This window comes from Aedes aegypti, chromosome 3 (assembly GCF_002204515.2).
Source record: "Aedes aegypti strain LVP_AGWG chromosome 3, AaegL5.0 Primary Assembly, whole genome shotgun sequence".
In the NCBI taxonomy this organism is placed as follows: domain Eukaryota; kingdom Metazoa; phylum Arthropoda; class Insecta; order Diptera; family Culicidae; genus Aedes; species Aedes aegypti.
In genome coordinates, this window is record NC_035109.1 from 263,421,342 (window position 1) to 263,433,985 (window position 12,644).

A 12,644-nucleotide genomic window follows, 5' to 3' on the forward strand; every position below is an offset into this window, starting at 1 on the left:
CAGTTCCAGGAACGTTTGTACCGCGAATTTCCACGTCGACCAGTTTTCGCGGCCGCGCAGAAGTTCGATTGACGGTAGGCTTGCTGAACCATGGAAGGAATGGATCCGATTCTGGACTGCGTCTCCTTCGCCTCGCTGATAATTTTCCGCCGGGTTGGCCATCTTGAAGGACTTGAGCACTTTTCTTGAATCTTGAATAAAATTCTTCTAACTATCTGAACTCTCTGGAGCCCATAACCTTTTGGTAAAATGTGGTGAGAGCCAGAGACCAAACTACTTTAGTTGGCAGTTGGAACAATTGTAATTGTAATTGCTCAATCCACACCCTGGCAGACAATTGTCCGCCAATCTAGACACGGGCTGGGTGAGGACCTACCAAGCCTCCCCCGTTAACATGTCCTATACCGTTTAGCACACCGGGTTCTTCCACAAGCAGGCGCCGGAATTAAAGCGGTCCCACGAGTTTCAGATACATTAAATAGATATAGTCCCTCTGGCACTAAACCGAATAGCGCCCTCCACCTCATCACCAGCACTGCCCATCCCGCACGCCAAACAAAATGCCGGAAGTGGCGTGCCGTGTAGCACATCAGATGTTCTACAGAGCACACCACCTCCGTCACCATGCTCAACGTACAGCAAAGACAGCGCTAATAAAAGCGGAAGGCGCACCACTCGGTTCAGTGCCAGAGGGACTATAAGTATAACGAAGAAGAAATGAAAAGATAGTAGAGTTGGTTCGGTTGTTTGATTGCTGAAACGAAAAAAACAGAAACAAAGTGTTAACATTAAAACGGGGTTTTATAATTGATAAATGTATCGATAGTTTCTCATCTGTTACGTTTCCTTATCGTAGCGCTGTCGATTTTTTCCATCTCCAGGGTGTTCATCTCCGCTCGAGCAATGAGGACCATGATGAAATGAGAATATAAAAATGTGAGCATTAGTGTTGATCTACTAATAGATTAATTTAAACTGCTTTTCATGTGCTTTCAAGTCCCTAAGTAACTTGTAAACTCCTACTCAATTATGTTTTGTTGGCCTACACGTTTTATTTAGACACAATTTTTATTTAGGAAACTATTTGGATCCGAGATTTTAGGTGCAGATTGAGTATGTTTAATAAAACAAGCATCCTGTTTTTCTGTTGATGATTCTGTTATTTATACCAGCTGTATACAAGAATTTATTAATGTAATATATGGATATTGAATAAGTTTCAACGCGCGATTATAATACTTCAGTTTTCGTGCTGTTGTATTGGTGTATGTAGTGGGAAACCAATCAGTTTGGTGATTCTAACGGTAACAAATAGCACGACGAAAGGAAAGTTGATAATCTATCATCATTATGATTTCAGTCCTAATTTCATAATCCGTTTAATAAATTCCGCGTATGCTTCGGCAATTTTAACAATTTATACATATGTATTCGAAGAAAACAGACTACGAGCATTTATTACCTTGCAACACATTCCTAAGTGATCAGATATTTATCATTTTCTACAGCCTAATTTAATAATATCTACATTGGGTTGTAACAAAAAATTGATCTTGGGATGTTGATTTGCCTCCTAATCATAGTTTCGACAATAGTCACATGCTTACTATCCCTTATGGCAGTGTTGTTGATTCTATTGTCTATCGCTCATCAGTTTCGCGCTACCCGGCAGGGACTTGGTCCTGTGTACCCAATACTCTGCTGTGTCTTAACTTCACGCAATACATTCTGTAGATGTGTGATACAGTTTGCGGAATATTATGATTTATTACTTCATTCAGATGGAAAATTCTGTTATGGTACCATATTCACATATCAGATAACTCCCACCTGGAACGATGTAATACATCGGAGACATGTAGATTCAGATGTATGTATACGATCTATGCCTAGTTCGGCTCTGATCGACAGGCAATCAGTGTATTCAGTTTTTCAACTAGCTTGAAGCGATGAACGTATCAAGACAAGCTCTCCACTATATCTGCTAGCAATCACCGGTCGTCGATAGACATTTCGGTTCTTTTCTGCTAAAGAAAGATCCAATTGTATGCCAAAGACTATGGCTCATGCTTTTCGATACAGCTGGAAAAACAAGAACTACACCCAGCACCAAATAGTACGTAACTATGAGGCGGACCGGAAGGTTTGATGAGCAATCCCCACCACTTTAGTTGGCAGTTGGAACAAGAATGAAAAAAAATTATTTCTACTTTTTATGTACAGTTTATCATAGCCTACTATGAATACTAATTGTCGCATTACTTCCGACATAAGTTTATTTTTTATAAATAAAATATGATATAAAATCTTACGGATTTCATTCTGATACAATCCATTTTGGTATACTAATATATGCAAATAACTTTTATTGCGAAAATTTGTTCAGATTTTTCAAAATAATTCAAAGAGCGGTGAATGGCGTCCTTACGGTACAATGCCTGGGTCAATCATATGTCCAGAATACTGTGTTTAGTTCAGCACGAAATACCGATTAGAGACAAGTCTTCATCTTGCTGGTATTATGTCCTAACTTGAACAGAGTTTGCTTCACAGCTTTTAACAGAATTATTGACATACTACTTTCCTAGCCAATTGACCATTTTTGCATACGAATATCGTGCGGCAAGTACAAGGATACTCAATGCCCTGGAGAGTCGAGAAGAATTCCTTTACGAATAGATAATTGATCGACAAAATTAGAAGCCCTCAGTATGATCTTGCTGAATAGCTGTGCGTTTACCGCTACGACTATTTTGGGAAAAATATGTACCAAAGTAATCAAGTAGCACTTTAATTCACCCTACGTGCTAGTATAGTGCTATAATATTGCTGTCATGTCCTATATTAACCGTATAATAGCACTATAAGCCTAAAAAGATGAATCAGCGTGCTAGTGGTTACTTGGGTAGTCTTCTAAACCAGATAATTCCTATGAAGGAAACAATTCATAATTCAAATAAGGTACCGTCGCGGTCTGCGGGACAAGTTGGTATATGGGGTAAGTAAAAATAAGTTGTATATTTTAGTAAATATACCTATAAATGTACGTTTCAAGATCCAAGTTCATGATTTCGAGGCCATTACGATAGACAAGAAATTCACGAAATTGTTCAATCATTATAGCACAATTAAGCGAAAGCTTATTAACCGTGCAATTCTTATTTTGATATTTTTGGTGGAAAAAATGCCGCGGGAAATAATTTGGCTTACTACATCTATATTGCTCTTCCTAATAATTTTAAAGTAAAATAAAAAAAGTTTTGAAATCAATTTGATGTGGCCCTCAAAAGAGCTAAACTGAAACACCATCAACTTTCTAACCACGTAGGGCAAGTGAAAAGTTTCTAAGAAGAGGTTAAATTTGTGTTTTCGTTTGGTACATGGTTAAGCATAAACAGAATTATATCCCTTCTTTCAAAAGATGACTGTTCTTGATAGAACACATTATGCTAAATGTCCATTATACCAAATGACCTTATACCAAATGATCGTATGCCAGATGGCGTTATGCAAACCCAAGTAACATTAGTAGCTGGATAAAAAGTTATTCAGCTAAAATTAACCGTATAAACAACTTTTAGGCCAATTTTATTTGGGAAATGGCTTTATGCCAAACAGTTTAGTCTGAAGCAAATATGTGGAATTTATTTGGAATTTAACAAAAATATACCGGTATTAAAGAACTCAAAAAGGTTTCTAACGATATCGTCAGAAATTACTCCAACGATTCTTCCAAATATTATTTCTTTTCTCGAGGAAGTCATCAGTTTTCCCGGAATGGCTTCAATGATTTTTTCGCGAAATTTTCTAGGATTTCTTACAAGATTTGTATTTAGGATTTCTTCAAAAAATTATACAGGCTCCTTATAAAAAAATATCATGGTAATCCTTAATCATGTTCTCCAATAATTCAACCAATAGTGTAATTCGCCAATTGTTGAACGGCTAAAATGCTCGCTAGAATTTTTGCTTAGAATTTCTCCAAGATTTTAACCATATTTTGTCTGAGGATTTTTAAAAGTTGAAATTTTTCAACTATTATGATATTTTTAAAATATAATAGGAACTAAAAATAATACATCAGGAAAAAGTTATCCAAATTAGTTAGGAATTTCTGGACTAACTGAAAAAATCGGCTGTAAAATTTTGATTCCTAGAGTATTTCTCGAAATAATCCTTGGAGGAGTTTCTAGAGCAATTTTTGGTTTTAACACGGAAAAAAGTGTTGTGTTATTTTATAGGCGTCGACACTTATGGGGGACTTTTCAAAGGACTTCCTGGAGGGGTTTCGGGAAAAATTCTTATAGGAGGGCCTCTAGAAACCCTAGATGCAGGGTCATATCGAAACGATATTGATACAGTTAACTCTCCCTTACTCGATATTCCGTATCTCGATATCGAGTTAGAGAACCATAGTAAAAGTTGGTTTTCATGGCTAACTCGATGGTCCCTTGGAATGCAGTTGCACTGCTTTTGTGTTCTGTAACTCGATACCTCCCTAACTCGATGGTCCCTTCAATATCGAGTAAGGGAGAGATGACTGTATCTCGGTACATTGAAACACTTTAGAAATCATCCATAAATTTATTATGACTGATATTATGCAATTCTGTTATCAACAGATCCAATTAATTTATTTGCTTTGTGGATATCATGAGCATTGGCGGCTTCAAATTTAATATTTTTTTGTGTGGACTCTTTTTTTGCCTACTACTGTTTATAACCAGTATCATGATCAGCTTTGGGCACTGACAAAACAAATCTCCTGTGACGTTTTTTTCTAGCTTTATTCTGAAACCTCCATATTTTATGCTTCAAGAATAGCTCTCAAGAATAGAATAGCTTCAAGAATAGCGATAAAAATTGACAGGTCGATTCATACAATCCTTCTTCTTCTTCTTCTTCTTCTTCTTCTTCTTCTTCTTCTTGGCATTAACATCCTCACTGCGACAGAGCCTGCTTCTCAGCTTAGTGTTCTTATGAGCACTTCCACAGTTATTAACTGAGAGCTTTCTTTGCCAAAGGTGCTATTTTCGCATACGTATATCGTGTGGCAGGTACGATTATACTCTGCCCAGGAAAGTCAAAAAAATTTCCATTACGAAAAGGTCCTGGAACGACCGGGCATCGAACCCAGACACCTTCAGCATGGCTTTGCTTTGTAGCCGCGGACTCTAACCACTCGGCTAAGTAAGGGTAGTCATACAATCCTCTATTCTAGTAATAATTTGTTTTTATTCCAAGATTGGTGGCATTAAACCTGTAACGCTCATGGTGCCTGTCGACCTGTCGTAGAGCACCATCACTTTTCGACAAATTCAACATAACCACATCAGTTCAATGTTATAAAGTAATTATTGAGATAATCTTGATGACTCATCAAAGCACTCAAATTGTCTACTTATCTAATAGTGTCGACTATCAACAATCAAATAATTCATGTTTTACACACAACATTTTTGACGATTAGATAAATTTAGGCACTTGTTGACAACTTTTGTTCTAGCACTTCTTGTTTGAAGCTTTTCTTGCCATCCAAACAGAAAGTCGTGGTCGGGAAGAGGTTAAATGATATTAGTCGAAATGGATCACTGCTTGACTATCAATTAAGAACAAATCTATCCAGTCCATGGTCTCAACAAGGTGGATAAATAGTGACATACCTAGTGGCGCCGAATCTTGGAGAAAAGCAATTATTGAGTGATCACTCAATTAACACAAACTGTATCAATATATTATAAATGGTAAGAGAATTTGAGAAAAAGAACAAAATAACACAAAACAAAACGAGAATCAAATGCAAAGACGTTAATCAGCTCTAACCTGCGGCGAGGATCGATTCGAGTGATCGTGCGAATCGATGATTTTTCGCCAACGACGAGTCCCGGCATGGACCGCCGACATTTCGTATTGCTCACTGAGCTACATGTATTGAATGCGAGGGAGTTACAAAAATAGTGATGTGATCAACGAAAAGTAACAAAGTGGATTACACACATATTGATGGGTACGGTGGAAGATAGTGAGAGAGAAGAAAAGAGAAAGATGAATCAAGTACATAATAGAAGGGGAAAGGGAGATTTTAAAAAAGGATTGATGGACTTACCTGTGAACGAGAAGTGCTTTTCAAGGCCGGCGGGTCGTTCCAGCCAGGTGGAGGCGTTGGATTCCTTTGGATGTTGGCCATAGGTGGAGGCGGCACTGCTGCTGCGGGAGGAGCGGAGACGTCCAACGGAGAAACTCCAGGAATATACGGGGACACGCCTGGTTGTACCAGGGGAGCCGGAGTAAAGGGTTTGAAATTGTTCGTTTTCTGAGCTGGCTGCGATGGATTGTAGAGAGAGGCCGGTGGCTGTTGGCTTATGGGTTGCGTATTGAACTGCTGCGCAGCGGATGGCTGGTAGGCATTTGGATTGTACATATTAGCAGGCGTTTGGCCGTAGGATGGACCAGAGGTCACTGAAGGATCGAGCACATATTTGGCTCTCGACAATGGAGTAGCTCCTGATTGAGAGTTGACGGATGATGGACGAGGTTGTTGTGATGGGTCTGCAGCCATTGGAGGACCAAGTGGAGGTTTTGTTGCTACAGGGGGAATTGTAGGTGGCGGGGCAAATGTAGAAGCCATAGGTGGCTGTTGAGATGGAAGTCCTGTTTGGAATGGAGTGGTATTCCAAGAGGATTGACTCATTGGTTGAGGGATTGTGGGGATCGGTGCTGGAGCTTGAGCTGGAGCCGGAGGCGTGTTGAATGGTGGCCAATTTTTCATTTTTGCAGCTTGACCAATCGTTGGGAACATTGGATTGAAAGCTGGTGGTTGCTGATTGCTTACAGGTCCTCGCTGCCCTGCGTTGTACTGGTTGTTGTATTGTTGTACTGGCACATTGCTTTTATGACCTAGAGCGTAATAAAGTCGATCTCTCAAATCTTCCATACCAGGATCAGCAGAATTGCCAACGTAGGTCAGAGCAGAGTTCAACGAACCCTGCGCTGCCAACAAACTAGCATACTGGGAAAGTAAGTCCGCTAATTTTCCGGAAATAGTCGTTGTCCTGCCTTGCATTTCAAGAGCCTTTTGAAGAAGCATCGCAACCTCCACAAGTTCCTGCAGATCTCGATTGCTATTATTATTCTTGTCAGGATCTCCATTGATAAAATCACCCACAGGATTGTTGGGTTTCTGGAGATTCCAAGCCTCCACCAGTCTTTCAGTGCTTCCAGCACAAATATAACAGAGTATTGCATTCCGAGCCAACTCGGTGTCATTGCCAGCTTCTATCTGTAACCGTTCTCCGAGCCTCTCGCACAGCAATGGCAGCTGATTTTTGCAATGAGTCAACGCTGCCACTAACGCCTCCTTCCACGAGTCAATGGTACACTGAGTGACGACGCCACTCCAATCTTCCGTCACTAGAGCTGATATGATATTGGCCAAGTAACTCTCACTATTCTTCAAATAGCGTAACTGCACGCGAGCCAACAGATCCGAACCACCTAAAACCGATAAAACCCAATGTAAGAAAATTATTAAACATCAATAAGCATGCAAATGTCTCACCATTCATCGCCAGAATCAGAGCTTCGGTAGTTTTGCCAGCGTTCATGCACAGTTCAACAGCAGCTTCCAGATTTCCAGTCAACAAAGCTTCGCAAATCAAACCCTCGCTGTCCTGGCCAGTGTGAATCCGATAGGGAGCGTAGCCCTTCTTTTCATTTTCATCGCCCTTGGGCTCTCCATCTGTCGTTGGTTTCTGGTCATTCAGCAGCTTGTTGCCGGCAGCAATGGCATCGAAAACGGCGTTGTTATCCATTGTCTGTATGAACGAGAAACGATTGATTATCCTTTCGAACTATCAAGGTAATGCAACTAAACACTCAAATGTTCGAGAGAAAAATATAAGATCAATTGGTACGGGAGAAAGCTTAGGCAAATGCATTCATTCGACTGCAGTATCTACGGGTGGTAAATGATAAATACACGACTCGCTACGGATTTATGATTAGACTCGTCTTACCGAGAGATCAGTACTATCGTCGGTGCTCGGATCCGTCTCGGTGGAATTATTCTAGCATAAAATATGGAAAATGCCACATGATGCAAATTTCAGTTCTAGCAAATGTATGGTATAAAGTCAAACTACGTACGCATATGATAATTAAGATGAAATTAATACGAAGAGTGATAAACTTATGTTCTATTTACTACCTAAGTATCGATATATTTTGCCTTAAAGGGCTTCTTTTAGCATACTTATGCATTTAGTAAAAAACAATAATATTGATATTGAATATTTTTTCAATTCTCGATGTACCTAAAGTCAATCAACTAAGAAAAAGTATGTTTAAAAATCAAAAAATGAACTCATCGATGGCATGTTTACGTCAAATGAAAGCTTTTGAGCATGGTTTTGCAAATAAAATTTGAAAACAGGGTGTCAACTCTATTTTGAAAATAAAATTCCCTGACCTTTCAGTTGTTTTCCAGACCATGCTGATTTGTTGGTTTGGTATGTTTTATTTTTATTTTTTTTTTTTCCTTTATTAAAGTGATTTTTAACTCGTTTGGCTAGTTCATCACTGCCACATGAGGTGCCTGAAGGGCACTCGTGTAACGGGGGAAAGTAAGGCGAACCATAAGGGTCCGTCTTCGAGCCCAACCGTGGGGTCTCGCCAAAGGTTTCGTAGCTAATCTGCTAAAGTTACTGACGTTCCCGGATTACTTCACTGTGTTATAATTTGTTATTCTAGTATACCTATTTGCGCTAATGTTCCAAATCCAAAGTGTTTGCACAAGATTTGCCCTATTAATTTGTGGTGAGGTCACTATAACAACGAAAATGATCTCGGGCTGCCCACAGTTAGATCCTATAGAAGAGGCCAGCATCTTTGAGGAAACAGATCAGGGAGGTTGTAGCGGATGCATCGTCACTTAGAATTTCCCGGATACTGCTGGAGAGTCCATATGTTTGACGTGAGAACTCATACTGGGGACAGACACATAGGAAGTGCTCAACAGTGTTTCTCACGTTGCACGTTGAGCAGATAACGTTGAAATCAGCTCCATCGAAGTTGTGAGAGAGACGCGTGTGTCCAGTACGCAATCTTGAGACAACCCGTTGTTCACGTAAGGATTTACGATCATCCCAGGCAGACGTATCTTGTTTGATTTTTCGGATATATGATGAGTGGGAGCTAGCCCATTCGACATTCCAGTGGTCCCTAAATTTTTTCCTGATGTGTCTTTTGACATCATCCAGCGGGGCTGTGGAGCTATACCTCCGTTCGGCGTGACCGATTCCAGCGAGTCGATCCGCTGCAACGTTTCCAGGGATTCCGCAATGGCCGGGTATCCAGGCAAACACAGTGCTGTGTGGTGAATTTTTAATAATTCCTTGTATCCAAGGGTGCTGTGGGGTATCAGATTGAAGGGCAGAGATGACACTGGCGGAGTCCGTTAACACTAAAATTGGTCGCACGCTGACAGTAGTAGCAGCAATAAAAACCGCCACAGCTTCCGCCGAGAAGATTGAGTACCACGGATGAAGACTTTTGCTGATTTCCAGAGAATGTCCGATGATTCCAATACCTACTCCTACCTGGGAGAGGGAGCCATCTGTGTAACGGTGCTCGTAGCCTGAATATTTTGTCTGCAACCATTCAAGCACTGACATTCGAAGCGTTTGCGAGTTGTCACCCGCTCTAAATCGACGCTTGATTTCGTCATCGATTTTTGGTGTTTCTTTATGCCAACTATTGTCTCCGTACCAGTGGTACTTAGCCACAGGGGGGAGATTTCTATTGGCCACCCTACGGAAAATCTTATTTCCTTCTTCAAGAAGAAACATTTTACGGCGCCCGGAGGTTTTTGCAGCATGGACTGCAGCCTTAGTGCAAATTGCTTTGGTTATGAAATGGCGAAAAGGTGGTCGACCCGCCTCGACACATGCAGAGTCGGCTGGCGTAGACGGGAGGAGTCCGGAAATAGTACGAATGTAGCTGTTGTATATGGGCGCTAATATTTCTACCAGCTGGTTGTAGGCGATGCAGGTGAGCTCCAAGCCATACAGGAGACGGCTATCAACAATGGCTTCAGCTACTCGGAATCGAATCCCACGATTATTGGAACGATGTGGACGGGAGATTGTCCGAAGTAGATTCAATCTTGTTTGGCAGTTATTCTTAACGTTGGTAAAATGCGGCTTAAAAGACAGGTGTCGATCAATTATGATCCCGAGTACTTTCACTGTCTTCTTGGAGGGAATAGGGTTACCATCCACCCGGATTGGTGTCGTATTGATGCCTATACTTACAGACGTGGCAGCGTACACTTTTATTGGCGGAGAGGCTGAAACCAACTGATGTCACCCATTTTACGACTGAACTAACAGCAGCTTGGGCCCGAATCCTGGTGCGACCACGGGTGCTGCCAGATACGACTAACAATATATCGTCAGCATACACGAAGATATGGACACCTCGGGGAATAACGGAGAAAACACTGTTCATCGCTACGAGGAAGAGGGTCACAGCAATAACAGATCCTTGGGGGACACCAGTTTCTTCTGGGTAAGACTCCGAGGTAGTATCTCCGATTGCAACACGGAAAAAGCGATTGACAAGGAAGTTTTTGCAAAAGTGCACTATGTGCCCTGATAGCCCCCAGTCAACAAGTTGTTGAAGGACTAGCGGTGTCCAGGTACAATTGAAAGCCTTTGAAATATCTAGAGATATCACTTCCGTGTGTAGCCCTTCAGCATTCGCTTTATGAAGCACATCGCCCAATGCTGCAAAGTACGTGTTAGTACCAAAACCTGATCGGAATGCATGCTGCCTTTGGTCAAGCCGTCTATCGGATTCAAGCTTCTGTTTGAGCCGCCGATTTACCATTCTTTCCATCACCTTGGAGAGACAACATGTAAGGGCAATGGGACGGTATTTAGTTGGATCTTTAGAACAGCAGTTGGCTTTAGGGATGGGAATTACTAAACTTTCGTGCCATTCATCTGGGTATTTGTCGGAGAGCCATGATTGGTTAATTAATTCTAGAAGTTTTATAACACCTGTCGCGGGAAGGTTCTTCAATTGTGGATAACTGACATTATCTGGGCCGGCCGAGTTACCAGAACAACAGCTGAGAGCAAATTTTAGCTCGTTGAGCGAGAAAGCCGTGTTAACCAAATCGTTGCTTGGATCGTTGGGGACGTGGAAATTGGGCAGCGATGCAGAGCAGGGATGAACGCGTCGCATGAAGGAATCGTTATAGTTGCTTCTGGAGGAAAGGTGCGAGAAATAGTCTCCGAGAGCTGCAGCTACCACAGGTGGATCTGATATATAAGCGCCGTTGATTGAAAGGGACATTTGAGTGGTTTTCCTCTTACCACTGAGGGCGTTGATACTACCCCAAAGTTGAGCAGAAGATTGGGATCCGTTCAGGCTTTCTAAGAAAGACTCCCAACTGGCCAACTTCGAGTTTCTGATGATTTTTCTACATACGACGTGCAATGTGCGATGGGTATGTTTTAGATCGTATGAATAAACTGAACAAAAGCTTTTACTTACTTAAATACACCTATCATATAACTTTATCGAGCGTTTATTCAAGATGATATGATAAAACTGAGCACACTTCTTAAACTTGATATTCTTGATTTAAATTATATAAACTTGATTCATATGAATAAAGCGGTTAAAAGTTGAGTATAATCTCATAAAATTCTGAGTCACCTAATGGCCATACTCATTTGTAACCTTCTTAGAATCTTAGAAAAACAAACTGTACATATTTGTGAGTAAGCTCCCGATAAAAATCCTAAAGTAACGCTACTAATCAGATTTTCAAAAATTTCTGGAAAATTAAAATAGAAAAATCGAAATTGAAATAGATAGCAAAATGGAAAAATATCAGTATAAGAGCATGGCATTATATTCATATGTACTGTTTCCAGAAACCACCTGATAAAAAACAGGAAATAGCCTGTCCTACAGATGTGTGCTCTTGAAAATAAGAACCCTCATTGTTTTTTATCTATTTTTCGTTTTACTAAGATATTTTGAGTAAACGCGTAGGGATTGACATGATTTGATGGATTGAGCTCCATTTTCTCTCAAGATTCTGAGCAAAAAGAATGAGTTGATTTAGGAAACTTTAGAACTTATTATTTTTGGAGCAATCTACGCCAACTTCGAAGATTGATATGCTGTTGATGTTGTTCATTAAAGAAATAGATTCTGAGAAAAAGTATAAGTAGTAATGTACAGTTCACTCTACAACGATGTATTGCTATTTTGAAAGATTGATTACCATTTTTTCATTAATCGTACTAAATGCAGACATCGGATTAAATTGGAGAAAATCAACTTGTTTGATGTTGTAGTAATTATGTTTTTCCCTGACCTCTAGTGAAATTCCCTGACTTTCCCTCAAAAATTTGTTTTTATTTGTTGTGGAGAAAATTGCAACTCGATTTCTAGAAAGGGAATAATACTAGCTAGAGCATTCCAGAGTTTGGCATATAGTATGAGAATCAACATGCGCTACTATTATTCAGAACAGCACTGTACCTAAAATAGAACTCATTCTAATTTGTCTCGATGTGCCTTGATCGATACTCAAATTAAAATCTTTTTACCGTGATCTGCTCTAA

At 40.3% G+C, this 12,644-nt stretch overlaps 1 protein-coding gene across 4 annotated transcripts in view; it reads right to left on the reverse strand.

The window, feature by feature from the left end:
* LOC5571126 (protein transport protein Sec31A) overlaps positions 1–12,644 on the reverse strand; it is a 54,124-nt gene that overhangs the window by 12,110 nt on the left and 29,370 nt on the right. Inside the window, exons 6-9 of one of the 4 annotated variants that reach the window (XM_021853575.1) lie at positions 8,016–8,066; positions 7,559–7,814; positions 6,107–7,494; positions 5,824–5,922 (exon numbers count right to left, since the gene is read on the reverse strand). In XM_021853575.1, coding sequence (XP_021709267.1) covers positions 5,824–5,922; positions 6,107–7,494; positions 7,559–7,814; positions 8,016–8,066 — 1,794 coding nt within the window. The remainder of the gene's footprint in view (positions 1–5,823; positions 5,923–6,106; positions 7,495–7,558; positions 7,815–8,015; positions 8,067–12,644) is intronic. The other 3 variants (XM_021853576.1, XM_021853577.1, XM_021853578.1) reach the window with 3 other exon arrangements.